At 55.8% G+C, this 23742-nt stretch overlaps 9 protein-coding genes across 9 annotated transcripts; 4 read left to right on the forward strand and 5 right to left on the reverse strand.

Annotated features, from left to right (window-relative positions):
• Positions 1-578: 578 nt before the first annotated feature.
• Positions 579-2320, reverse strand: F5144DRAFT_573801 (RTA1 like protein-domain-containing protein). Its single transcript, XM_066788986.1, has 5 exons — positions 1864-2320; positions 1371-1749; positions 1150-1269; positions 1015-1089; positions 579-958 (listed from the first exon to the last, which is right to left on the reverse strand). Exons 1-5 carry the CDS (start codon positions 2135-2137, stop codon positions 691-693), a joined length of 1116 nt encoding a protein of 371 aa, XP_066643499.1. The 5' UTR covers positions 2138-2320; the 3' UTR covers positions 579-690.
• Positions 2321-3125: 805 nt separating this feature from the next.
• On the reverse strand, positions 3126-4464 carry F5144DRAFT_593143 (NAD binding domain of 6-phosphogluconate dehydrogenase-domain-containing protein; the record flags this gene model as incomplete). Its single annotated transcript, XM_066790425.1, has 3 exons — positions 3126-3881; positions 4113-4286; positions 4354-4464. 3 exons carry the CDS (start codon positions 4462-4464, stop codon positions 3126-3128), a joined length of 1041 nt encoding a protein of 346 aa, XP_066643500.1.
• A 1067-nt stretch (positions 4465-5531) lies between these two features.
• On the reverse strand, positions 5532-6950 carry F5144DRAFT_490789 (uncharacterized protein; the record flags this gene model as incomplete). Its single annotated transcript, XM_066785818.1, has 3 exons — positions 5532-5577; positions 5633-6833; positions 6887-6950. 3 exons carry the CDS (start codon positions 6948-6950, stop codon positions 5532-5534), a joined length of 1311 nt encoding a protein of 436 aa, XP_066643501.1.
• Positions 6951-9370: 2420 nt separating this feature from the next.
• On the forward strand, positions 9371-10592 carry F5144DRAFT_249722 (immunoglobulin E-set). The gene is made up of 3 exons (XM_066783438.1): positions 9371-10211; positions 10272-10320; positions 10394-10592. The coding sequence occupies exons 1-3, from the start codon at positions 9690-9692 to the stop codon at positions 10522-10524; spliced, it is 702 nt and encodes a 233-aa protein (XP_066643502.1). The 5' UTR covers positions 9371-9689; the 3' UTR covers positions 10525-10592.
• Positions 10593-10929: 337 nt separating this feature from the next.
• F5144DRAFT_249671 (Metallo-dependent phosphatase-like protein) lies at positions 10930-12660 on the reverse strand. The gene is made up of 4 exons (XM_066783437.1): positions 12516-12660; positions 12173-12406; positions 11856-12110; positions 10930-11784 (listed from the first exon to the last, which is right to left on the reverse strand). The coding sequence occupies exons 1-4, from the start codon at positions 12529-12531 to the stop codon at positions 11318-11320; spliced, it is 972 nt and encodes a 323-aa protein (XP_066643503.1). The 5' UTR covers positions 12532-12660; the 3' UTR covers positions 10930-11317.
• Positions 12661-14342: 1682 nt separating this feature from the next.
• F5144DRAFT_250003 (uncharacterized protein) lies at positions 14343-17001 on the forward strand. Its single transcript, XM_066783440.1, has 2 exons — positions 14343-14688; positions 14772-17001. The coding sequence occupies exons 1-2, from the start codon at positions 14573-14575 to the stop codon at positions 16906-16908; spliced, it is 2253 nt and encodes a 750-aa protein (XP_066643504.1). The 5' UTR covers positions 14343-14572; the 3' UTR covers positions 16909-17001.
• A 580-nt stretch (positions 17002-17581) lies between these two features.
• Positions 17582-18357, forward strand: F5144DRAFT_593148 (uncharacterized protein; the record flags this gene model as incomplete). Its single annotated transcript, XM_066790426.1, has 2 exons — positions 17582-18178; positions 18259-18357. The coding sequence occupies 2 exons, from the start codon at positions 17582-17584 to the stop codon at positions 18355-18357; spliced, it is 696 nt and encodes a 231-aa protein (XP_066643505.1).
• Positions 18358-19279: 922 nt separating this feature from the next.
• F5144DRAFT_548348 (uncharacterized protein) lies at positions 19280-20748 on the forward strand (the record flags this gene model as incomplete). The annotated part of the gene is made up of 2 exons (XM_066787523.1): positions 19280-19337; positions 19586-20748. The coding sequence occupies 2 exons, from the start codon at positions 19280-19282 to the stop codon at positions 20746-20748; spliced, it is 1221 nt and encodes a 406-aa protein (XP_066643506.1).
• Positions 20749-21272: 524 nt separating this feature from the next.
• On the reverse strand, positions 21273-23639 carry F5144DRAFT_630244 (glycoside hydrolase family 71 protein; the record flags this gene model as incomplete). The annotated part of the gene is made up of 5 exons (XM_066792411.1): positions 21273-22471; positions 22541-22744; positions 22822-23029; positions 23078-23488; positions 23550-23639. 5 exons carry the CDS (start codon positions 23637-23639, stop codon positions 21768-21770), a joined length of 1617 nt encoding a protein of 538 aa, XP_066643507.1. The 3' UTR covers positions 21273-21767.
• Positions 23640-23742: the final 103 nt, after the last annotated feature.

A 23742-nucleotide genomic window follows, 5' to 3' on the forward strand; every position in this document is an offset into this window, starting at 1 on the left:
ACCGAGAGAAGCCCGATCGCACTGATTCTTGCTAGTCTTGAACAATGAAGGAGGTTGGCATGAATGGGTACTTGTAAGAGTCTCTGTATATGGATAATGAGCGAGGGGCTTGTCTTCTGAAGAGTGGGCATATCCAACAACGGGAAGGCTCATCAAGAAGGGTCACTGGTAACCTCCAGTCTGTTTATTGTTTATCAAGTAACATCCACCTTCTGTCACTATCAACCCTATTCTTTGACTTTCACGATGGAGAGACTTGCTACAGCAAAAACAGGTGCAGTTAACGCCCAAGTCCAGCCTTTCCTTCGCCCTTTGTGTCCCCCCATAGCATATTTTGGTAATTCGTTCATGGAATAAAGTCTAAGCTCACGGTGCGAGTGATTTCATACGACTTGTGAATGATTTCTGAGTATTGTGGTTTTCGTCGCACATGTTCTGCGCAATGATGCATCTTGGTGTTTTGCGACGAACTGCTCAACATTTCAATTTGAACCGACGAAAACTGTGTTCTCAGTTGCTGGCAATCCAATGGCAAAGCTGGAAAATCAACTCCCAAGCCCGGACGGAAAATACCTTATGGTTTGAGTGCTGGCATGAATTTGTTATTGAACCCCAAAGACAGAACCTATCGCAGACATTTTCTTTGAAAGTCCCCAAAACCAAGATACATAGATCAAATATCGCCTATTTCTAGCTCGCTTCCTTACTTTTAGCCTCCTCCACTCCCGGCACCGGGGCTTCCTTCGCCTGTTGTTCACCGACGACAGACTCATCCCCGCTAGTGGTGGGCTGCTGACCCCCGAGGACCCCGGGTCGGGAAGTCTTCTCAGCATCGGTTTGCTCGCCATCTTTCCGCTTCAGCCCGACCCGGCCGGGGGCAGACATGCGAGCCGCCATTTGGGGAAACAGGTAACCGGGTGCAAAGATAGCCAGGAGGAGGCAAGGAATCAGGACCATACTGTTTGCTCAAGTCAGCGAACTTGCTCGGGTTCTGATGATGGTGGCTCTGCTCACAATCCTTCCAGCACAATAAACGATGGCTCGTCCTGCATGATGTGGTTGCCCCAACCACCAGCCATCTCCGCGATACTGTTCCAGCAGTCCAGTCAGCATCATCTTCTAGTCAAAGTGACGAGTCAAGGAACATACCGATAGATACAGCGAATCAAGATGCCGCTATACGCCCCCGTCACAGCGTACACGAACATTCTAAAGTTCTTATCACGCCACAGCGCAACGGCCTCGGGGTCCGCCTCGGGAGAGTTGATCCTATCGAAGTGAGGTTAGCCGGGCATCCCACTCCACCCCCTTAGTCACCCACAACAACGACAACAACAACAACCAACCCATCACCAACCCCAAGCACTCACCACTTCCGCACCCTCAAATAATAATCCCCCGCGGACGTGCCAAAAAAGCTCAACACCACCACCTGCAGCACAATCCCCGCAATAATACACCGATTCCCATGCTGGACCATCTTAAAATTCGTCGTCGCGGCGCTCGCCGCCAGGGCGCCGCCGATGGCCTGGACGAGCAGGCAGGAGACGTCGAGGGGCACGAAGACGAAGGGGTACAGGTGGGGGCGCACGCGCGACAGGGTCGGGTTGAGCGCCAGGCAGATGTGTTTCAGGGTGAGGTAGATGGAGATGCACACGAGGGTGGGCGCGAGGATGATGGCTACGATTTGCGTCTCGAAGGCGTGCTTGTTCCAGGGGTTGTCGGTGAGCGGGATGCGCGCGCCGTAGCCTGGTGGGGGGGGTTAGTTGTTGGGGTTTTGTGTTTTGCTTCTAGTTGTTTGTCTTGACAAGGGGGGAGGGGATGAGGCGGTCCCGGTTCCTTTCTCCCCTGAATTTCACCCACCTGCAAGCTCTAACGCGCACCCGGCCGCGATGAAAGAGGTGTAACTCCATGTCTTCTTCCGAATCCCCAGCACCAGCGCGGTCACGGTTGCTATGGCAAACCCAATGGCGAGGAAGATGTTGATCCCCCTGTTAGGGTAGTACCCAAGCGTGGTGGCTTCGACGGTGCAGTTGGTCGTGATGTGGGTGCACGAGTAGTAGAAGTTGGCGATGGCATCGTCGATGGCGTTTTGGTCCCATTCCGGTGGGAACATGGATGGGTCCAGCTCGACCATTGTGGCTCTTTTCTTGACCTGTAGGCTACGTTGCGTTGTTCGATGTTAAGCCAAGGGGGGCACCTGGTTGGACATATGACTTGCAACACGGCTGCTGTGCGAGCAATGGTATCGGGAGGTCTGATATTAAAAACCAAAAGGCAAGTTCCAAATACAGTATCTTCTCGGGGTATTAAAACCAATGAGCACCAAACCAACCCCCAAACCCCAAGCGGGGTCCAGGCCAGCCCTATATACCCCCCCCAAAACACACCATCTCATCGTTACCTTACCGAGAATGTTGAATGCTACGGTCCCTCTTACCGCAAAGACAACCCGCAAACCGTTAAGCGATCCGACCCAATTCTCAAAACCCGAGGCCAGCTCCGGGCCAAGATCCCTGAAGAAGACCAGGGAGGGTAGTATGCCGCCGTTCTTTGCTGGTCTGGGCGGGCATAATGATTCGGTTCGGGCTGGATGGTCAGAGTGACAGTTGAAAGGGTTGTCATGGAATCCCGAAGGGAACCCGAATAGAGGCACCCCAGGGGTTGGATTGGCTTGATTGGCAGCCGATCCGATCCTCCGCACGATCAATCAGTGATGTGGGTGGGAATCAACGACTTGGCTGATCCGTTTTGGAAAGGAGGATTTTGGAGGCAATCGGACGGGAAATGGTTCGTCGCATGTGAACGTTCTAGTTCCTGGATTGACCGGATTTCAGGAATATTCGGGGTCAAGAGTTTCCTGGTTAGGGGCGGGCGGGAAAGGGACGCAGGGCTGTGGGTGGAACTTTTGGAAACTCGGAGAAATACCATGCGGGCTGGCGGGGTGTTGGAGGGGCCGGCTCCATGTTCTCCAGCTTTCCCCCTCAATATCGCCAATGGTGTCCCACCGGTTGGTTGCACACTTCCCGTGGTGCAATCATTGGACAATACCAGCGTGGAAGGATATTAGCAACAATTCAACAATGCCCGCGAGGACTCTATTGATATACTAGGTACTACGACTATCACTCCTTCCCCCCAAGCCAGCGATAGACGACCGAAAAGTCACGCCCCTTACACCTCTCCTCCGACTCGGCCGTTTCATACACCTCCGACGCCTTCTCCGCCAAAGGCAGATCCGCGCCCGCCTCCTTCGCCGCCAACATCGCAAGCCTCAAGTCCTTCCTCATCAGCCCAATCCCAAACCCACCCGCATAATCCCGCCCCGCCGGCGCCGTTTCCACAACGCCCGGGACGGGGTTGTTGACCTCGCTCGGCCAGCACTTGCCCGTGCTGACATTGATCACGCTTGCGAGCACCTTGGGGTCCAGCCCCCACTTCACGCCCAGGTTCATGGCCTCGGCCGTCGCGATGTTCTCGATGGCGAGCAGGTAGTTGTTGGCCAGCTTGGCCGACAGGCCGGCGCCCTGCGGACCGCAGTGCAGCACCCGCTTGCCCATGCGGAGGAGGACCGGCTCGATGCGACCGAGCAGGGCCTGTGGTGCGCCCAGCATGAAGGTCAGCGTCCCCGCCGTGGCCCCGACGACGCCGCCCGACATGGGCGCGTCGACGAAGCTGCCTCGCCCGTTGGGGAAGGCGGTGGACACGGCGTTGGCGACCTCCCGTGAGGAGGAGGGGTCGATGGTGGAGCAGTCGATGAAGAGCCGCGCTTTGGGCTGCGCGGCTGATTCGTTTTTGGGGGCGGTGGCATACGCCGAGAGGATGGTCTCATATGCGGACTTGACATGTTTTGGCTCCGGAAGGCAAGTGATGACCGTATCCTGAGTGAGTTTCGGTCAGCTGAGGTTCAACGCTCATCGTCGTAACTCGCTTGTAAATGCAAGAGTGGTTCTTGGGCTTCTCAGAGGATTGGCTTTTGTTGTATAACAATAATCACGGTGAAGGCCGGCGGACCGGCCCAACTTAGAACAAGTCATGGATAAAACAAACTCATCATAAAAGCCCGGGGGTAAGAACCACAGTGGAAAGCGAGAATAGGAGAAGGCACGTACCGCATCCCTAGCCGCGTCACCGGCACTGTCAGCGGCCTCTGCCACCGCACCACCGGCTTGCTGTGTCTTCATCGTATGCACCAGCTTCTCCGCGGCGGCCTTGTTGATGTCAAAGACGCGGATGGTGTCGCTGGGTGGGAGCTTGGCCTGGAGATTCCTCGCCATTTGAAACCCCTGATCAACGAAGACACAGTCAGCCTGGTGCTCACAGACGAAGTTATTGAGTTGCAGACAAACATACCATTTGGCCCAGGCCGATGAAGGCATAGTTATCCAGCCGTCGGGCCGAAGCCGAGAAGTCCCGGCGCTGGATGCGGAGTGTGGGCCTCCATAACCTCCCTGCGTTCCTCATATTGTGTTCTTGTAGTCGCAAGGCGGTTTATCAAGTAGTTGCGAGGAGTTGACGGTGTGTACCCGAGGGGAATGGCACGCACCTTTCGGTGTTGTTGATCCGGCCGAGGGTGATCGGCGGGGAAGCCGAGTCCCCAAAGCCGCCCATTGCCGGCCGCAGCTCATTTGAGCATGGTTGGATCCACGGGTCACCAGACCAGCTGGCCCGAGGCGGAGAGCATAAAGGAGTAAACGTGGAGAAGGCGGGTGCTCCCGCTCTCCCGTCAGACTCTTAAGAGAGCCTCAAGAGAAGGAGGCTGCCATTGAGGGGGGAGGAGTTTGGATCCCGCCGATTTTTTCCTTCTTTTTTGGGAAAGTCGAGGGGGAGAGGAAAAACAGCAGAGAGCTTTGACGAGGAAAAGCTTTTGTGTGCGACGGAATTCAGCCGGATCGGGCTTGGTCCCGTCCACGGCTGCAAGCCCCCTTCGGTTCCGAGATGAGGCACAGGAAGTAAATACAGGCCCTAACCCTTACTATGTAAGGTTGGCTCACAATGGCACCAGGATAATCCGGGAAACGGTCAGAGTATCTTCATGTACTTGTGTATCTGAGACTTAATACAAACGCCGTGCGCCTACAACTCGCTGCGGGAGCCTAGTAGGTTCTAGGTCCGTCCATTACAAGGGGATACTGGGATTATCTGGTCACCACAACGCCCTCCCCCCCTACCCAACCCACGCACCCCTCGCCCATCCGAGAGCCCGAGGTGTTTCCAAGGCCATCTCTGTCCCGGGCCTACCGACTCCAAGTGTCTTTTAACCAAATCTTCCCCTCGTCCCCTCCAACCACCATCGATGTCCAGTGTATGTTTGATGAAAGGCGGCATCGCCGCAGGGGGTATGTGCACGAAAAAGGGTGAAAATGTGAACAGGCACGTTCAAAATAGCAGGAGAAATCCGCCCCGCCCATCCGATATCCTCCCACAACTCCAAACCAATATGAGTGATGAGGGACTTGGTGCCCAGTTTCCAAGGCTGAAATCTCGCGCCACTGAGGGCGTCACCGAATAATGATGATATTGAACTGCCGTTATAGCGCATTCATCACATACGGTGTAATTATCGGGACGAGCGCACTACGAATCCGGTTAGTGATACGCATGAATGTGAGGAGTCGGAAAAGGGACTTACCCAAGAGCTCCCACGGCAACCGTGGCGGTGAGGCCAAAGAAGGCCCGTTTCCGGATCTTCTCCTTGCGGATTTCTGCCTCCGTCTTGACCTTCTTGGCCCTGGGCGGCTCAACGGCCCCCTCCTCACCCTCCTCGCCCTCTTCGTCCTGAGCAATGTCATCGGCTTTCCGCTTGCTCTTGCTGCTTGATGCCGCACCAGCGGCTTCGTTGTCGGCTTTGACGGCGGCTTCGACCATGGCCTTAGCATCGGCAACCATTTTGGCCGCATCCTCGGGTGATGGAAGCTCGCCGAGGAGAGGAACCTCGACCTCAACCTTTGTGTGTTTGACTTCCTCGCCATCCGCATCTACCGAGACGTCTTGGTCGAGATGGATCTTGACCTTGGGCTCCTCCTGCACGGGCTCGAGCAGGACGGCAGGTTCCTTCTCGATCGATTCGATCTTGAGCTCGGATTCGGTAGCATCCTCGACCTTCGCCACCTTCAACAGCGAGGTTGCCGAGAGCTGGGACTGGAATGGCGTTTCATTTACGAGGGTAGGCGAAACCGAATCACCGACGCTGGCCGGTAGGCTATCGGTTACGATCGACGATTGGGATGAGGCGGTGCGACGCTTCCGCGGACTCGCAACCGCGCGTTTCGGGACGGCGGCCTTGGCTGGGCTGGCGGAGCGACGGCTGCGTCTCGGCGTAGGCGGGACGAGCGTCGGCTGCCCAGAGAAGAACTTGGGCGGCGCACTGATCTTCTTGGGCGGGCCGCTGTCGGCGCCAGCGGTGGCCACGATGTCGGTAGGATCGAGGAGGGCGCGGATCCAAGGGAGAATCTTGTATTCTTCTGCCAGCACCAGCGCCTCCTCAGGCGGAATCCACACGTTTCCGGCCGTCTCCTCATGGCTCGTCGACGGGAGCGACTTCATGTATTTACGTTCCGCCTCTTCATCTTCCTGCGCCGCGTACGGGAACGTGGCCTTGAACATGCCGGTGGCGGAAACAAATCCGTCGTGACTGCGTCGCATGAGAAAGTAGCTGGGCGGTGACGACTTGAAGATGCCAGACACGATGCCCCTGGGCAGCGGAGCGCGCAGGTGCGCGTAATCGAACGCGCCAAGCGCCGACGTGTCGACTTCTCCCGCAGGGGCTGTCGCGATCATGCGTGCGGTCAACTGGGTCTGCCCGAGCCGACGACGGCTGACCAAATCGCTGTCTATGGCAACCAGTTAGCAACGAGTCAGTTCGGGGGCAAAGTGATGGACATACGAGCTGGCACATCCTCAGTCAGAAGAGGATTGTGTCGTTCTGGAAGACGCCGGTCTGGCGCCATTGTTTGCCGAATGTGCTTTGACTACACGAGGTTGTCGCGGAAAGAAAGAGTTGCGCGAGTAGATCTATCCTGAGCGCGTGGTCTGGAGGGTCCGGGATACCAGGAGAGAAGCGCGACGAGAGAAATTCTTCGCGCGTCGCCGCAATGGTCTCCGTACCGTGCCGTTCTTGTCACGGAGGACCGGCAGAAATAAGACAAAACGGGGAAATGATCTAGCGGCCAAGCTGCGGATGATCAGATAAAAGTGATGTTGGAGGCAGACCGACAGCGCAACAATATTGATGCTCGCGATGCGATTAACGCAGTTTTTGGACCTGGCGCAATCTGCAATCTGGTCTGGTGACAGATTGGGCGAACGAGCTGGGGGGGTCCTGGGGTAAGGACCATCCTGCCCCAATGAGCGAGTTCATCAGCGCGACTCGAGGTGTGGGGAACCTCTAGCGTGTTGAGTGGAAGGGCACGGATCACAACTGTCCGTAAAGCGCAGGGTCGCTAGCCGCCGATTGGATAACTGGCTTCTTCCATACTCCACACCCCCAAAAAGGGTTGGGGGTTCAAGAGTTCCAACAGCGAATTCAGCCATCAGGGGAACGGCGAGGGGCCTGCAGAATGCGGCATCCCCACACGCCGTCTCTCCGCAGGGAGCTTAAAGCCGCCATCGCGAGCGAATTGACCGTCTCCAAGTCACCGATAAAGCGGCTCTGCCTTCTTTTTCTAGGGCTGCCGCGCGGGATGCGGTAGGATGACATGCACATTCTTGGGGAGCTCCCTTCGTCCCCGCCACGGGGGGTCGACCACCTACCCCTCCGAGCCACAGCCGCGCTCAGCGTCTCTCTGTTGCCCGGTTGTTTGACGCCTTTTCCGGCATCATCGCCTTATCGGTTGGGCACCCATCCGTTGGTCAGCCTGGCAGTGGCCAGGTTGCCACGTCTCCTCCGGACGCTGCGGAAAGGCTGCAATTTCTGGAGATCTGGGAAGTTATGTGTTTGCTCTTTCGACGCCCAGGCGCAATGCCCCGGGGACAGACAGGTGCAAGCAAACACCAGGGTCCACCTTGAAATCGGTAAAAAGGGCCACCAAGGCAGGTAGGCTAGGGAACCTGAGTCTGATGGAGTTCCATTTCGCCTCCATGCCCGTCTTACCACATCGGAAAATCATCCGCTCCGTTCCAGTTCGGGCCTGGCTGAACCTTTTGGGCATCGTAAAAATGAGCGGTGAGCCGATTGGGCAACAGGTTTTGGCCCCCTTTGGTCGGTCTGGACTGTGAAGTGTGAGACACCGTCCAAACCAGCCATGACGACCTTCATTCTCCAAGGAAAACCTGCTCCTCCATCTCCGGTGTTTGCCTTCTAGATTAGCCTGTGCTTATTTCATTATTTTCTTAAACAATGGAGGTGCTCAAATGATGTTAGACCAGCGGCTAGTTTATGTCAAATCAACCACCTAGGCGACGTACATACTTGTTCCCGTGCAGCTAATGCCGGCAGTTTGTGCACAACCCAGCAGTTGTTGTGTGTATCTGCCTACACCGTACAGCTGCAAATAAACAAGCGCTTCCATGGTGGATCAGCTCTGAAAATACCGACTACGAGGAGGCGGCGCGGGATCCAGGGTACTGGTTTCATGGCCAAGTGCTCCAACGGATCGATGCTTGGGTCTCGACTTAGCTCGCCCCGTCCCTGTGCCTCTCCCGGGATACGGTTGGGCATGGCAAAGCTCCCCTTTTCTGCTGTTGACGTTCCAGATCTGTCACAGTCCAATGGCACACAGCCGACACTGATTCAAGGTGGGCCGGCCCGGCCAGAACCCCGCCAAACGTGCCGCTGGTTGGCCAAAGAAGTATGGCCTGAGGACCCCTCTATCGACCACCCCTCATCACCGCCCAAATAAATACCAGGGAAGCTTGGTCTCCATCGTCACCGACAAGTCCACATCATCACCCCCCCAACCTTAGATTTACGGCAAAACGGCCGACAACCAGGCATAAGATATTTGCCCATCCAGCCTCACCAGCTCCGTGAAAACAGCCCGCAACTTTATTTCACCAATTCCTAATTATTCACCATGGCACCCCAGGAAGATGAGCTGTTGCCCGAGAACGCCACCGGCTACAAGCTCTCTCAGCCCAAGCAATCCTTAGCTGAGTACCAGAAAATGGGTAAGTTCAAGAGACACTGGATTTTGGTGACTAGGTCTCTTTCCCCCTTGAGCCATGTTCGTGAATCATGCATCCTTATGAGTGCAAATGGCCTCAGGAGAGTGCGGTGTGGGTAGTCTGCCTGGTCGGTTACCTATACTGACAAAGACGGATGCCCACCGAACCACACTCTAACAATCTTCACCACAACTTATTCCCAAATTGCAAACAGCACCGGCCCGAGCCCTAAGCTCCAGTGTTTTTGTTTGATAGCACTGTTTTTCCAGTCGCCTGGCGATTCTATCCCACTACGTCTGGCACGTGGGCTTAGTTCGGCTCGGACCTCAATCACTCAACTCTCAAAACAAACCAACCTTCATCAATTCCCGTTCTTTCTTCTCTTACCCTTCAAGTCAAACCCCGCGATACCAAATCGCGAGTACACTCATTTCAAACTTCCATTCCCACAACGCGAGTACATTCATTTTCACTCCCTATCCCGCGTTCCTTCACTCCACTTCACTTCACTCTTTGGCCTTTCGCCTCTTCTCTTAGACAACAAACCCTATCCAACAAGCTGCTTTACCAAGTTCAAGGACAAGATGTCTTTTGTTCGCAGAGTCAGCTTCCGCGAACCCGACCCGGCGAGCCTGGGTGGTTGGGGTGCACGGAATGACACTACAGCGGGTCGCCCGGTGCGATGCCGTTCTCCCTATCCTCACAACAGCTCTCCGGAAGACGACGAGGAGGATACAAACGATTGTCACGAATCGGAGGCTGACACTGATGACTCTTCAGACGAGGGCGATGAGTCTCTGCAGCGCTACAAGCAGTCTCTCGGCCTGGCCGCCGACGATCTGTCGGATCCCAACGATCCCCGCGTGTGCATCATCCAGTCGCTCACGATGGAGTCGCCCGGTCGCGACCCCGTTGTCATTGATCTCTCGGCCCCTGGCAGCGCCGACAACCTCAAGAAGCACCCCTTCAAGATCAAGGGGGGCGCCGTCTTCACCATGAGCGTCCAGTTCAAGGTCCAGCACGAGATTCTCAGCGGCCTGCACTACGTCCAGGTCATCAAGCGCAAGGGCCTGGGGCTCTTGGGCGACAAGTCCGACGAGATGATTGTAAAGACACCCCAAACCTTCTTGTCGCGACATAATTGCAGAGACTGACAACCATTACAGGGTAGCTTCGCGCCCAACACCTCGAAGCAGCCCCTCTACACCAAGAAATGTAATGCCCCATTAACATACCTACATACAACCTGCCCCTTCAACACGAAACACATAACTGACATCCACCGCAGTCCAAGAGGAGTCTGCCCCGTCGAGCTGGGCCGCCCGCGGCCACTACTTCGTCAGCTCCAGCTTCGTCGACGACGACAAGAAGACCCACCTGCAGTTCGACTGGGCCTTCGAGATCGACAAGGACTGGTGATCTCGCCATCCCTTTCATTGCAACTTTTGCTAGGCCCGATACCGGAAATGGAATGGCCAGCTTCACATAGGATGGATGGATGGATTCACAGTTTGGTCTGAAAGGGGGGTCGGGCAGCTCGTCGTCGTGAGTGGGTCACAATTCCCGGAAAGGAAGGGTGAAAGAAGGTGAAGCGGGTTTTCCGGAAGGGGTGGAAACGGGCGGTCGGTTTTTGGCATGCATGCATCCAGCCAGCATCAGCGGATCTCGGCGCGTGAACCGAGCGTTCTGAATGGGTGGGATCTGGCTCTGTCTCCTTCTTGTTTGCCTTCCGGACGACTTTTGTCTCTGGGGCAGGCAGGGCAGATTCCATTGGACGACAGGACACCCGTTGGCTGGCTGGTTTGCGTAGGTTGCTTTGGCTTTTGCTGGGAGAGGTTTGGGCTCGGGACGGGGAGAGGTGGATTCCGGATTTGCTTCGCGTCTTGGTCCTGCTCCTCCTGGCAGCGACTCGCCCGCTCTTGCGTGGGACACCGCGTCCTGAAGGATAACTCGTTTACTTGTTTTTGCTTCTTTTTTTTTGCACCTATCACCTAGATAGCACCCGGGAAACGGAAAATGACATCTCAAGCCAGATTTTGAGGCCTTGACGGGAGATCGCAAAGATTTGTTTGGTATCATCGTCTATCGTTGGTACTAGATAAGGGCTAACCGCCGCGAGGGAAGGCTGTCATATATACTCTCTCCCCATAAGGCCAGCCTTGCAAAATCGTACACCTATCCCCAGGTGATTGAACCGTCCTCTCCATGTCTTCTACAAAAAGTAGTCCGGCAACGCGCCGCCATCCGCCCCCTTATCCCCACCGCCACCACTCATCTGGGCGTCCTTGACCTGATCATTCTCCGGCGCCGCGGCGAACACGTTGAAGAACCTCTCGCCGGTGTCGCTCACCTCGAGCACGCTCGCCATGTTGCCGCACCGATAACAATAATTGGGGGCGCTCCACACCGTGCTCAGCCGGTCGTCGTACAGCACCTGGAAGCCCTCCTGGCACAGTTGGTGGGCGCGCAGGATGTGGTTCATATTGTTGACCGCCAAAAACTTCTTTACCACCTGCGCGCCAAACGTGTAGCCGGCCCCGCGCGGGGATAATGAGAACTCGTCGCGCTCTGGGTCCGGGTCGGACCAGACCAGGTCGGCCATGGGGCCCTCGTGTGGGATCTCGCGGAAGCGGTCGATGATTTTGATCTGGTCGATCGAGTGGATCGAGGGGGAGAGACCTGTTCAGTTGACGGGTTAGGACAAGCCCTTGTGATGATCTGGAGTCGTGGGCGGGGTGAAGGGAACGTACCCCCGTGGACGCAGAATATCTGGTCGTTGATGACCACGCTGAGTGTCAAAAAGTCGAACATATCGGTAAAATAGTGCCAGACGTTGGCATTGCCGTACTTGCGCGAGCATTCCGTGTAAAAGCCGTACGACTGCGTCACGCCTCGTGACTCGTGGTTTCCTCGTATCAAATGGACGCGATTGGGGTATCTCAGTTTTAAACACACAAGAAGAGAAATCGTCTCGACGCTGAACATGCCACGGTCGACATAGTCGCCTGTTCGGAGGGCCAGTCAGCAAGTCGTTTGGTTTGGGCCAATCTGGGCGGGCGTGACCGACCGAGAAAGAGATAATTTGTGTCTGGACACCAACCGCCAATCTTGAATATCTCAATCAAGTCGTAAAACTGGCCGTGGATGTCACCGACAACGGTAACAGGGGCGCGGACGTGGACCACATTGCTTTCGCGCATCAGCAGCTCCTTGGTCTTGGCACATATCGCTTCGATGACCGACTCGGCGAGGAGCTCTTTCTTGTAGAGGCGCGAGATGCACTCATCGAGGTCCACGGAAGCTGCGGCGCAAGACGTGTCAGTGGAGGTGGCCTCAGACGCCGATCTAGGCGGGGCACGGCATTCTGCCCGTCTGGGAGGAGAGGGGCAGCATAAAACCAAGATACTCACCAGGGAGCCCCGGCATCTTCAGAAGAAAAAAAGTAGAGGTTGCGAAAAGATAGAAGGAGCGGGATGCACTATCAGGATCCGCAGAGGCGAGGACTGCGAGTCCCGGTTCGAGCGATGTCAATGGTAGAAAGTGGAAGTCTGCGAACCAACATATTCGCCGAGGTTGGGCGTCACATCGAGCAAAAGCTTGAAACTATTGTCATCCCAGGCATTACAGCATTTGGCGCCCCCGCGATGTGCAATATGGACCCGACGATAGCTGGACAAGACAGACGATGCTGTGGAGTGGAAGTGCTGAGTACCCGGGAGCTGTGAAGCATCGCCAGGGGCTCTTTCTCATCAGTCAGCAACAAAATCGTAAACCCGCCGCCAGCCCTGCAGCTTTGACAGAGCGTTGTGGCGTCATTGTGGTTGGGTCGGAATAACCTCGGCGTTAAAGGGAGCTTCGGTTCTGGCAAGTGGTTCGCCAAGCTGTTGCTCTTGCCGCCCGCACGTGCTTTGATGAGTTCCCCACATGGGTTCGTCGCAGCCTGGAGGGCCTGGGACTCAAAACCAGACCGTTTCCCACTTGCCCTGCCAACTTTCTCCTTCAACCTTTTCCCCCCTTTGCCGCTCGTTTTGCTCTCCGGTTGCGCTCACTGAGCACATCGCTCACCACAGCTTCACCCCCCAAAATTGCGCCGATTCCAAACGCTGGAACCGAAAAGTTTGGCAATTTTACACTGTCCAGAGGTGGCTTTCTTATTCACCCTTCGCACAGTCCCCAAAATCTAGGGATCATGGGGTGATTTTCTTCTTGTCTGGTTTTTTTTCTCTCATACTGCTTGCTCAGGACATCATTCCTGGCCGCTCGACTTGTCTCGCAGCTCAGACATAAAGCCACTTTCTGCTTGGCCAGCGTTACCAACCTGGGCAAACCTAGGTCCAGCCAGGTGTGTGAGAACAAACAGGCCAGGGGCTGGAAAGCTTGTGTCTGCCGTGAGGTGGTTGACGTCTCCTTACTCATTGCTCTCGAGTTTCAAGCTCCCGTTCTGGGACTTCTTCGAGCCCCTTACATTCCGTTTCAAATATGGCTTCTGTGAATCTATTTGGGATTCTACCAGGAAATGCTACCTTGAAGCAAGGGCATTAAAGCTCTCGCAGCATTCCGTCGCTGTTGGTAGCTTCCATTGACTGGCCTGGAGTGCTGGTCCTGATCCCGATGTCATATCGTAACTGTGCCTGGCGGTCCGTCTTCCTGACCTGACAGGGCTTCATCGAGGTTGATATTGATGAGATCCTATGTACGGATTACATGGCTTCTCAACACTGGGAATTAAAGATGATGGCCGGATGGCACCGCGACGTTTCTCTGTTCACGTGACCATGGCAATCAGCCCCGCAGGTTTTAGTGGCGGCTGGCCGCCCAAGCGCACGCTGAACCCCCAAATTTTGGGCTTGGTTGAGATCCGATCCGATCCACATCCACACTTGCCATTTCCGCCAGATCCACGGCGAAGCGATTCCTTGCACGAGACTCGAGACCGTTCATTACTGTCCCTATTTCCATGTCGAGAGAGCATAATTTCCTATTGGATCAGAAGCGGAGGATCCTAAGCACGACCGTGCCGTGGTCGACCGACATCCGCTCATTGACCTCAAAACATTGACTACAGATTGCTGAGCCAGGAACGGGCCGCGCTTCTATTGTCAACCCTTGAAGACGGCCCGCCTGTGGTAAGCCCGCTCGAACCAGAGCATGCAGAGGGCTCGGTACCTTGAGATATCTTACTTGAATATATCTTCAGCTCTGCGACTACACAGCCAACGAATCCCGATCGAGCCTCACTCGTTGCGAACCCGTCCTTGCTTAGCCAAGCCCATCGCTTCGACCTCGAGCCGAGTCCAATATCATCAAGTTGTTGATGCCCTACCATCATTCTTGGGACAAGGTACCTATCCTCCCCGGAATCATTTCTAGGCCCCATCCTACTCCATCCACTGTGCTCTCGTTGCCTTTCTCAGCAACTGGATAAGTTCTGCTCGCGTTGAACAAGTTTGGACTACTCTCATTCATCATGAGCTCCAACGCACCTGGGCAATCAGCCCCGGAGAAAGAGCCAGTTTGTTATAATTGTGGTGTTAAGGGACACTGGGCCTTTGCTTGTCCAGAGCCCACTCGACCTGTGCCAGTGTAAGTTTGATCTAATCCCCCATCGGGTGCTGGGCTGTATCAGCCAATGATTGTTTGTTTCGTCGGATATTAACAAGTGGTAGTGGGCTTCAAAGATGGCAGCAGCACAAAGAACATGGCAGGTCTGAACGGAGTGGTTCATCCAGAGACAAGAAAGGCCCAATCGTCACACACTACCCCCCACCTCCACCTGCCACACCTGCCACCCCGTACGGCCCGTCGCCGACACCTCCGTACCCTGTCGGCGTTACACCGCCACCGCCGCCGCCGGGTACAGCACAGGGGTATCCTCTAGCCGGCTATCCTCCCAACCCTTATCCTGGAGGGTACCAACCACCTCCCCCGCCGCCTCATTATGGGCAGTATCCGGCACCTCCCCCGCCGCCCCAGTACGCCCAGCAATCCCCGTACGGGCCGCCTTCTTACCCACCAGCGCAATATCCTCCTGCGCCCGGTTACTACGCTCCTGGCGCTCCTCCACCGCCCACCCCGCCCCCGCCTTCCTATCCCCCAGGCACATATCCACCGCAGCAGTACGGACTGCCGCCGCTGCCGCCGCCGCCATCTTCGGCAGCGTACCCCCCACAGCCGGGCTCGACGCCCTATCCCTCACCTCATTACCCACCTCAACCTCCGCCCCCGCCCCCGCCCGGCGCTTTTCACTACGCCCCCAGCCAACCATCACCGTACCCCCTGCCGCAGCCTCAATACTCTCCCCCACCAGGCTGGGTTCCACCCTACGCCGCGCCACCCTCAACACCACACTCAGCAAACCAAACCCCGCTGGGAGCTCATCGCGGCAGGCACCAGAAGAACCAAGGGTCCAAACGCCCACAGCACCACCGGGACAAAACCCGCCAGACAAACGAGAAGCATGGAAAGGGTAGCTCTCGTCATGAGCGTCGAGGACGTCGACCCAGCCGGGGCGAGCAACAAATAAAGACTGACGACGCGCAAACAGTACCTGAAGACCCCGAAAGGGAGAATCAAGGCCCTCCTGAAGAAGCGGCGGCTGGAAAAGAAGAGAAAGATGCTCCCGACTTGGATCCCGAGTTGGAGGAAGAGCTGAGGGCGGTTTTCCCGGAGATCAAAACTAACCACCCTGCTGACCCCGTTGGCATTCCCATCTCTGACAAGTACAGCGACGATGCAACAATTCCGCCGGCATACGATGCCACATGCGTGAAGTCCGAGTACTTCCAGGAGGACAATCAGAAGGACTTCGTGCGGTCCATCAGGGAGCATCCCTCCTGGTCCAAGTTACGGAATGACCCGGTCTTCAAGCACTACCCAGGAATGGCGACGCGGCACTTCCCTGATTGTGAGCATGAATACCCAAGCTATAATCCTTCGGCGAGACCGCCTTCGCCGTCGGCCATCAAGATGCCGCCCCGGTTCAGAGTCCACCGGTCATCGATAGAAGCGAAGAGGGACGGGGCAGACGAGGATCGGAGAGATGGCCGCAGTGGGCATGCCCAACACCACTCGGCTCGAGATCGCCAACATCATGACTTGGGACGCGATCGATTGAACGGAGATGACAGGGACGAGCGCCGCCCGCAGAAACGGTCCTTTGACACGGGTCTGGATAATGACCGAGATGACCGGGACTTGAAACGGAACCGACGGTGGTCTCAGAAAAACAGATCGCTCGAGAACCACGAGCGAGCCATTTCTCCGCGTCAACGCAGCAGGTCCCCGCCCAGGTTCAATGTCGAGGGCGACCCGTGGTCCCCGCAGGCAGGAGAGACCAACTTCAAGCCTTCCGGTGATCGTCGCCGAAGCGATGTCCTGACCGACCCCAAGTACTCCCCTAGACGGGAGGAGAGAACGAGTTATGCCGACAAACGGCATGACAGCGGCTATCTCAGCGGGCAATCTGTTCAGAAGAGCGGGCCACGCTACCGTGAAGATGATCGGGGGCGTAGGAACTCAGACCGGTCCCATCGGAGGCACAGGTCACCGTCCCGGAGCCGAAGCCGTAGCCGTGGCGGGCGCTGGAGCCGCACTCGTGGTCGTAGCCGAGCCACGAGCTCGAGCAGAAGCGACCGCAACCGCAGCGAATCTCCTCTTGACGACCTCGAGGCCGGTCTTCTCGGTCTCGTTAGGGAGCCGAGTGAGCCGAGGTCCAAACCTGCGGCCAAGAAGCCGGGCAAAAAAGTCCAGGTGGCGTCGGTTTATGGGTACGCATCCCCCCCATCCCCTACCTGCTGGCATTGATCTAGAGTGGTATTTACTAATCATCCACAGGCGGCGCTGGTAATTTCTGTTTTCGCGTGCCCCAGTGGGCGCTTGAGATCGCAAGTTGCGATGGTTCCATGGCTTTTATCCGCATGGTCAGGTATGGTATCTACAGCATTTTGAGGACCAGCACTAGACAAAAGTCCAAGGCATGTTTTGAAGTTTATGGTTGTTGCATTCGCGTCAGCTCCGGTTGGCAGTACGGGGCGATGCTGTTTGGTCGGTCGGCGTTGTGTTGAATTGTATACGTTGGGTCATCCATGGAAGAAAGAAGGAAGCAGGCGTTCGGGGTTGCACTCTCGAGTCGTTTCCCAGGGTCTTTGTTCGAATTACTCGAAGGTGTCCTCGGACAGAATTGTAAAGGTATGAACAATTCCTTGTTCAGTCTTAGCCGAAGTCATCAACACCACACATTCTCGTTGTTCATGATGATGTATTTAAAGTGATCATCAGCAGCTCCTACCCTCACAGACCCCTTTTCCTCGGAACATGTGGATTGGATGATTACAGCGACGGCTCTCAAAACGGTCAAAACGACGTATTTAATCCCGCTCGTTTTGATGCATGGATTGTAGTAGCCGTCTCTGATCCCAATTCCCGTCGACCTCTTGTCTCAAGTCTGCACCGCTAACCGCAAAACCCACAAAACACCATGTCTCCAACAAGCGGTCTCTACAACCTCTTCGTCCCCCAGCGCCAGCCACCCCCCTACAACAAGGTGGCCAAGCTGGTCATGACGGTCGAGGTCGAGACAGTCCAGATCCGCAACACCCAAGGCGGAGCCCCGTTGCAGTCCGAGAGAAAATACCCGCACTACCCCGTCCTAGAACGTAGCGTAGAAACCGTCGATGGCAATGGCAACGTTCTCACTGGCGAAACCACCATCATGAACCCCCCGCCTTCGGCCGGGTCATCTTGGTCTTCGTCGTACGCGTCTTCCCCGGCGGCGTCCGAGGCGAGTGATAGTCCCGAGTATTCGTCCGCGCCGTGGCCGTGGTCGCGGCAGAAACAGGGTAAGCTGTCGGAATCCTCGTCGTCCGCGGAATCGTCATGGCCCCGGCGCTCGGGCTCGTTCTCGTCCGTCGGGAGCTTCGGGTCTGGTTGGTCAAGGTCGGTAGTATCGGAGTCAGAGACGAGGGTGGTTGGGGTCGTTAAGAGCGACGGCAAGATGAAGATGTTTGAGGGCGACGGTGTCGTGCTGGACGAACACCTGGCCGATCCCACCTCGCCGGCGTCGTGGCCTGAAGAGGTCAGAAAGCTGGCGGGCGAGGGCGGAATATTGGGGTTGTCTACAATGCCGGTCCTCCGTATGCGGGCTGGACGATGAAGAAGAATAAGTTTACGAGGAGGGAGAGGGATCATCCGAATTATCGGGCTATGCATCTTGAAGAAAAGAGGAAGCGGGAGGAGGGTTTGATGACTGCTTAGCAGTTAGCTACCTAAGTAAGACTAGAAAGTAATATGTGAATTTCAAGGTTATTGCTGGATTAAAACAGAAATGAATCTCAGGAATGTGATGGTGTAAATGTCTGTGTGTACAAGGTCTGGTATTATAATCATATACTTGTTAATGTTGTATGGGAATTAGTTAGACATTTCTGGTTCCATAGTATCCATATTTCCCTCACTTTTGGCTAGGTTGATATGGGAAGTCAGGGCTGCAGCACTAGAGAGTCTCTTTGGTGATCAAGGTCACATTTTGGTCCCACAGCTTGAGGGCTTAACTGTGAGATTGTCTGACTTGCATATGTTCACCCGGCATCGGCCCATCCCAACTAGCTAGGGTGGCGCCTGATTAGGCAACGAGCACACTAGCTCTGGCGGTTGGTTCTTGCGTACAAGGAATGTAACTGCTCCGCACATGCATCTTCGTTATGCAGTTATTTCTTTTGCAATATCCCCTCCTTACCCGGTTAGCTACCAGATAGGGTATCAAGGGGGAAGGGAGAAAGCGAGGGATTTGGTTTCCTCACTTGTGTATGATACGGTGTTTTCTACGAAAATTCCATTTTAGTTAGCCGGTCAGTCATATTGAAACCTTGTCGTGTGCTTGGATGGGTGGGGGCGGAAAAGAGAGTTGGGTTGTGACCTCTCGGGAAAAGGTGCATATCCCCGCTCGAATCACACAGAAGGCCGGACCCAACAGCTTGTCCGGTCCTGGGCCACATAGCTGCATAATTAGACGATGGCGGTTAAAGGCCATAAAAGGCTCCGAGCCTCCTCTTATTGTCCGTGATTCTCAACATCCCTTCGTATCGTCTCCCTGCAGAAAATACGCTCACCGCAGTTCTCCCCTTCACAGCCAGTGTAATACGGCTGGAATATTTTATTCTTTGTCACTATTTCTGCCATGGCTGATCGCGTATCCATCGCAGCAGCTATCGCTGGCCTCCTTCCGGTTGTCAACGGTAAGAATGGACACATCTGACGTGGCAATAATCTCGAAAGGGTACCCCTGAGACTAATGCATTTTTCTACCAATAGAAGGCTTCGTGCTCCTTAGAGACGTGTTTTTGGCCGACAGAAAGTCCCGAGTTTACCTTGGGAGAATAGAACTCCAGAGGACGGTTTGTCTATGTCCCACAGCCTCGTCTCATTCCTTATTAGTGCTCACATCCATTCTAGATCACGCAAGCTTGGGAAGAAACGTGGGTAGATCCTCATGGATTACCCGAGAAGGAGCTTCAAGGGTTTGCTGGGGCACGGCCGCTCTTGGCTTGGGGGATACTCCAACAGCTGGTGCTCCTGCTCCAGACACTCACCAACCCAGACAAGCTCAAATCGAGATACGGTATCTTGGTTGAAAAGCTCGGTAGTCTTCACAGATCCGAAGACATAGCCATCGAGATGAACAACATTTCAGATTATCTCTATACTATCGACAGCCGGTTCTCTTCAAAAGACTTGGGAAAGTTCGAAGAGTGCCGTCTCCGGCTCCTAGGACTTCTCCAGAGCGTTCGTCTCACCCTCTGGGGTGGGAGCACAGAGATGGAGGAGTTGATAGAGCGACTAAGGGAGTTTAACCGAAACCTGCAGCTGTTCACCGCACCGGACACGAGAGATGTCGTCAAGCGATTGGTATTTCAGCTGGCTGTCAAGGATGTCGGGCGAGATATTGACCGAACGAAGCGGCTGGAAGAGGCGGCGACCTACGAAGCAAAGCATTCGATCGATGACGGAGAGAGACAGAGCTATGATGATATCGCAAAGTTTGTCAACTTTGCCATGGCCGTTCAAGCCTCTGACGCCAAGATGTCAGGCAAGAAGATCTTCCGCCTTGACGACTTTTCTTTCGACGCCCCCTACTACCTCGACAAGAACGCCACCTTGGCTCGACTGTTCGATTACCCTACCAAGTATCAATCCCGGCTGGTCCTTGTCGAATGGGTAAGCATCGGAAAGGGAGGTTCCCGCACTAACAACGCCATCCTAGAAGCGTTGGACGAGGCCAAGGTGACCTGGTACATCCTGCACGCCGTGAAGCCCGAGAAGCTTCTCCTGCCAGCTACGATTGGGATCATCTTTGACGAGTCAAGCCCGGGGACTATCGGGATTGTCTTCCAACTGCCGTCACATATCCGCGGAAACCTGCCCACAAAGCCCGTTCTCGGCAGACCCGGCCAGCCAGGCGGACGAGTGGTCCGCTCGCCCAAGACCATCGCCGCGCAGCGGATGCCCACCAGCCTGCGACAACTCATCCTCGAACGAGAACCCAAAGGAATCGACCTCGGAATCCGCTTCCAAATCGCCAAGCGACTCCTCGACGCCGTCCACCTGATGCACACCGCCCGGTTCACCCACAGGTACGTTTACCCCTGAGCCCCTGAACCCCTGAACCCCTGAACCACATAACAACCCCCCCCCCCCCACCCAACATCCACTTACTTACCCAACCCCCACCCTCACAGAACCATCCGCCCCTCCACCCTCCTCTTCTTCCCCTCCCCCCACCCCCCAACCATCACCAACCCCTCCCCCGACCCCGACCCCATCACCCTCGACTACGCCCACCCCCTCCTCACCGGCTTCCACGGCGCCCCCCTAACCACCACCCACACCCCCCCGCCCCCGCCCACCCCCACCTGGACCCAACCCTCCGGCCTCAAACCCATCCTCAAGAAACCGCACCGCCCGCCACCCCAGGCCGAGCCCCGCGAGGTGGTGCTGGACTGTTATGCGCATCCGGAGCAGCGGCTTACGGCGGTGGCGGCGGCGGCGGCGGCGGCGGCGGGGGGGATGGCGGTGGAGAGGTGGGGGGTTGTTGGAGGTAGTGGGGTTGGAGTTGGTGTTGGGGGAGAGGGGTTTCGGCGGCGGTGGGATCTGTATAGTGTGGGGTGTGTGTTGGTGGAGTTGGGGTTGTGGGAGACGCTGGATCGGGTGGGTGGGGGGGAGGTGGCGGGGAGGGCGGCGCCTGTTGTGGACGGTGTTGAGGGGGGGAGTGGGAGTGGCGGGAGTGTTGTGAGTGTTAGTGGGGGGGTGGTTGGGGAGGAGGGGGTGTGGATGGATGTGGAGAGTGTCAGGAGGGCGGCGGGGAGGTTGGATGTGTGAGTGTTACTTTTCTTTTGCTCTTTTCTCTCTTCTTTCAGCTGCTCAGCTGCTCTGTGTCGTTGATTTCTTTGCCAGTTGCTTTTCCCCCTCAGCTTGGTTATGAGAGAAAATGAGCGGATACTAACCAGGAATAGCATCACCGGGTCGGTTTATGCCGAGGTGACGCGGATGTGTCTGTCTACAGCCCCTATCCCAGGGGATATCTTGGAGTTTGAGAGGCGGTTAGCAGCAATGTTGGCTCAAATCGTGGCGTGATGTGGGAGGACCGGTTTTGTAGTGACCCCACGCCCTTAGGCACTCTGTAGGGTTTCGAGAACGGTTGTATTGGATGAGCTATCACGAAATATGTAAACCAGGGGCACCTTCACCGTCCCGCAGACGTCGGAGGGGCACCACGGGTCCCCAATCTTCCCGTAGTTGCAGTTGAAGGAACAAAGCCCTGAGTAGTCGGCGCTCCTCCCAGCCACGGGATAGGCGATGATTCCAGTCATTTCGGGCTTTTCCTGCTGAGGGCCCCTGGCAAGACAGGTACAAGCTCCGATGGGGCAGTAACCATACTTGCAAGAGAACTCGCACAGAGGGGCAAAGTCATTGGCTCCAGTACCTCGGATGCAAACAGAGTTTTTGGTCGAGAGGGCCGTTTTGACATGACTGCCCGAAAGCGCCTGGCCGACCCAAGCGTTCCAGTTAACAGACCTACAACTCGAAGTGATGGGGATGCCACTAGCGGAAGCGATCTGGCTGCCGTGGCGCGAGAGAGTAACCACAACGTTGCCTGTGTGACCATCAAAAGTAACGTTCCCGTGGTAGAGGCCGGCGCCTCCAGCGGGGACGTTGCTCCAAGTCCCGGTAACAGAAACATCACCGATGCTCACGGTGACGTCGGCGTCCGAAGTAAGTTGTACTGTGTAAAAGACGGCATCCCGCATGACCTGAATAGGGGGAAATTCGAGTTGCAACTGCGAAGCAGTGTTTCCAGTGGTCAGTCCATCACCTGTGAAGAGGAGGAGGTGAGCAGGTGATTTCCAGGGGTAATCAGGGGGGACGAGTAAAAGATACTTACTGCATGCCGACCCAAGATTCGGCCGGTACCAAAAGACGATTCCCTCTCCAGAAACCACGGTAGTGTTCTTGACGTACAAGTCAATGGCGGTTGGGAGGAATGCGCGCCACGCATCGTGTGGCATGTCTTCGACAAAGTTGAAAGGCGCGCTTCGCAGCGCACCGAGCGCGTCATCCACGATGGGGCCGATATAATGGGATTCGCCTGAAGCATTGATAAATATCACGGACAACATCAATACCTCAACGCAAAGGAGGGGCGTGAGGAAATTAGACCCATACCGTAATCATTCCAGCTAATGATCTGTACCCACTCTGGCTGGATGGACACAACCTCCTGCCAACGGTCGTACCAAAGGTTGTCGCCCCGCCATAGCCAATTCTTTTTCCACTGGGGAAGGTTGGTGTAAAACCATGGTGAGACGGGCATCATGTACGGCTTGCCATTCAAGTATTGCAGATACGAGGCATCCACGTACGTGTCCATGTCCTGCGGGCCCTAGGGCCATGCTGCCCAGGAGAACAAGCCGTCTGCCACACCACCACCAGCCTCCATGGCAGCTTTGGCCCCCAGAGAGGACCAGTCAGGGACAAAGAAACAGCCAGTGACCTCCTTGATGTCGTACCAGTCCTCAGCCCACTCCGGGCCCTCAAAGGTAGAGACCAACGGTTGGCCGTCATGCCGATACTGAGCTCCGCGGTCCTTGAAGTTGAGGATGGTGGACATGACGAGGGCTTTTGACCAAGGGCCATTGCCGGCATAGTCGAAGGACAAGAAGAGCTTGAAATCGCCGACCATCTCGGCAGCTGCGTAGGCGTGGGCAATGGTGACGCCATTCATGAGCTCATCGAAAGCCATATTCAACGCGAAGGCGTCGATATGTGCGTCTTTGGCCAGGCGAATGTCGTTTTCCCATTGCTGAAGGGTGTAGTTTTCCGCATTTGATACCTGTTGTTCTGTCAGGCCACACATGAGTCAGGAGGTAGAAGGGTGATTGTCAAATAAGCACCATGAAGTGGGCAAAGACGGCTTTTGCGTAAGCCGGCTGCAACCCCGTTAGCACCGTCAGGGCTAAGGGTAACAACGGGGAGATGGACATTGTAATCATGGGATGTAGGCTGTCCAGTCGTGATGGTATTGCGGATGAGTGAGATGTACAGCTGGTGGCCTTATATAAACAGAGGGATTGGTATTGAGCAAAA

The sequence above is a fragment of the Chaetomium tenue genome (genome assembly GCF_020726465.1).
Source record: "Chaetomium tenue strain MPI-SDFR-AT-0079 chromosome Unknown F5144scaffold_4, whole genome shotgun sequence".
In the NCBI taxonomy this organism is placed as follows: Eukaryota; Fungi; Ascomycota; class Sordariomycetes; order Sordariales; family Chaetomiaceae; genus Chaetomium; species Chaetomium tenue.

Excerpts from the sequence above, each read along its gene's own strand:
- F5144DRAFT_250003 (XM_066783440.1), top strand. The coding sequence starts at position 14,573 with ATGAGCTCCAACGCACCTGGGCAATCAGCCCCGGAGAAAGAGCCAGTT. Across the intron at positions 14,689-14,771 it reads CCCACTCGACCTGTGCCAGT|TGGGCTTCAAAGATGGCAGC; the intron begins GTAAGTTTGATC and ends AACAAGTGGTAG.
- F5144DRAFT_249722 (XM_066783438.1), top strand. The coding sequence starts at position 9,690 with ATGTCTTTTGTTCGCAGAGTCAGCTTCCGCGAACCCGACCCGGCGAGC. Across the intron at positions 10,212-10,271 it reads ACAAGTCCGACGAGATGATT|GGTAGCTTCGCGCCCAACAC; the intron begins GTAAAGACACCC and ends CAACCATTACAG. Across the intron at positions 10,321-10,393 it reads GCCCCTCTACACCAAGAAAT|TCCAAGAGGAGTCTGCCCCG; the intron begins GTAATGCCCCAT and ends CATCCACCGCAG.
- F5144DRAFT_573801 (XM_066788986.1), bottom strand. The coding sequence starts at position 2,137 with ATGGTCGAGCTGGACCCATCCATGTTCCCACCGGAATGGGACCAAAAC. Across the intron at positions 1,750-1,863 it reads GTGCGCGTTAGAGCTTGCAG|GCTACGGCGCGCGCATCCCG; the intron begins GTGGGTGAAATT and ends CCCCCCCACCAG. Across the intron at positions 959-1,014 it reads TTTATTGTGCTGGAAGGATT|TATGGTCCTGATTCCTTGCC; the intron begins GTGAGCAGAGCC and ends TTGAGCAAACAG.
- F5144DRAFT_249671 (XM_066783437.1), bottom strand. Across the intron at positions 12,111-12,172 it reads CACAAATTATCTCTTTCTCG|GCGACTATGTCGACCGTGGC; the intron begins GTCGGTCACGCC and ends CCCTCCGAACAG. Across the intron at positions 11,785-11,855 it reads GATATTCTGCGTCCACGGGG|GTCTCTCCCCCTCGATCCAC; the intron begins GTACGTTCCCTT and ends TCAACTGAACAG.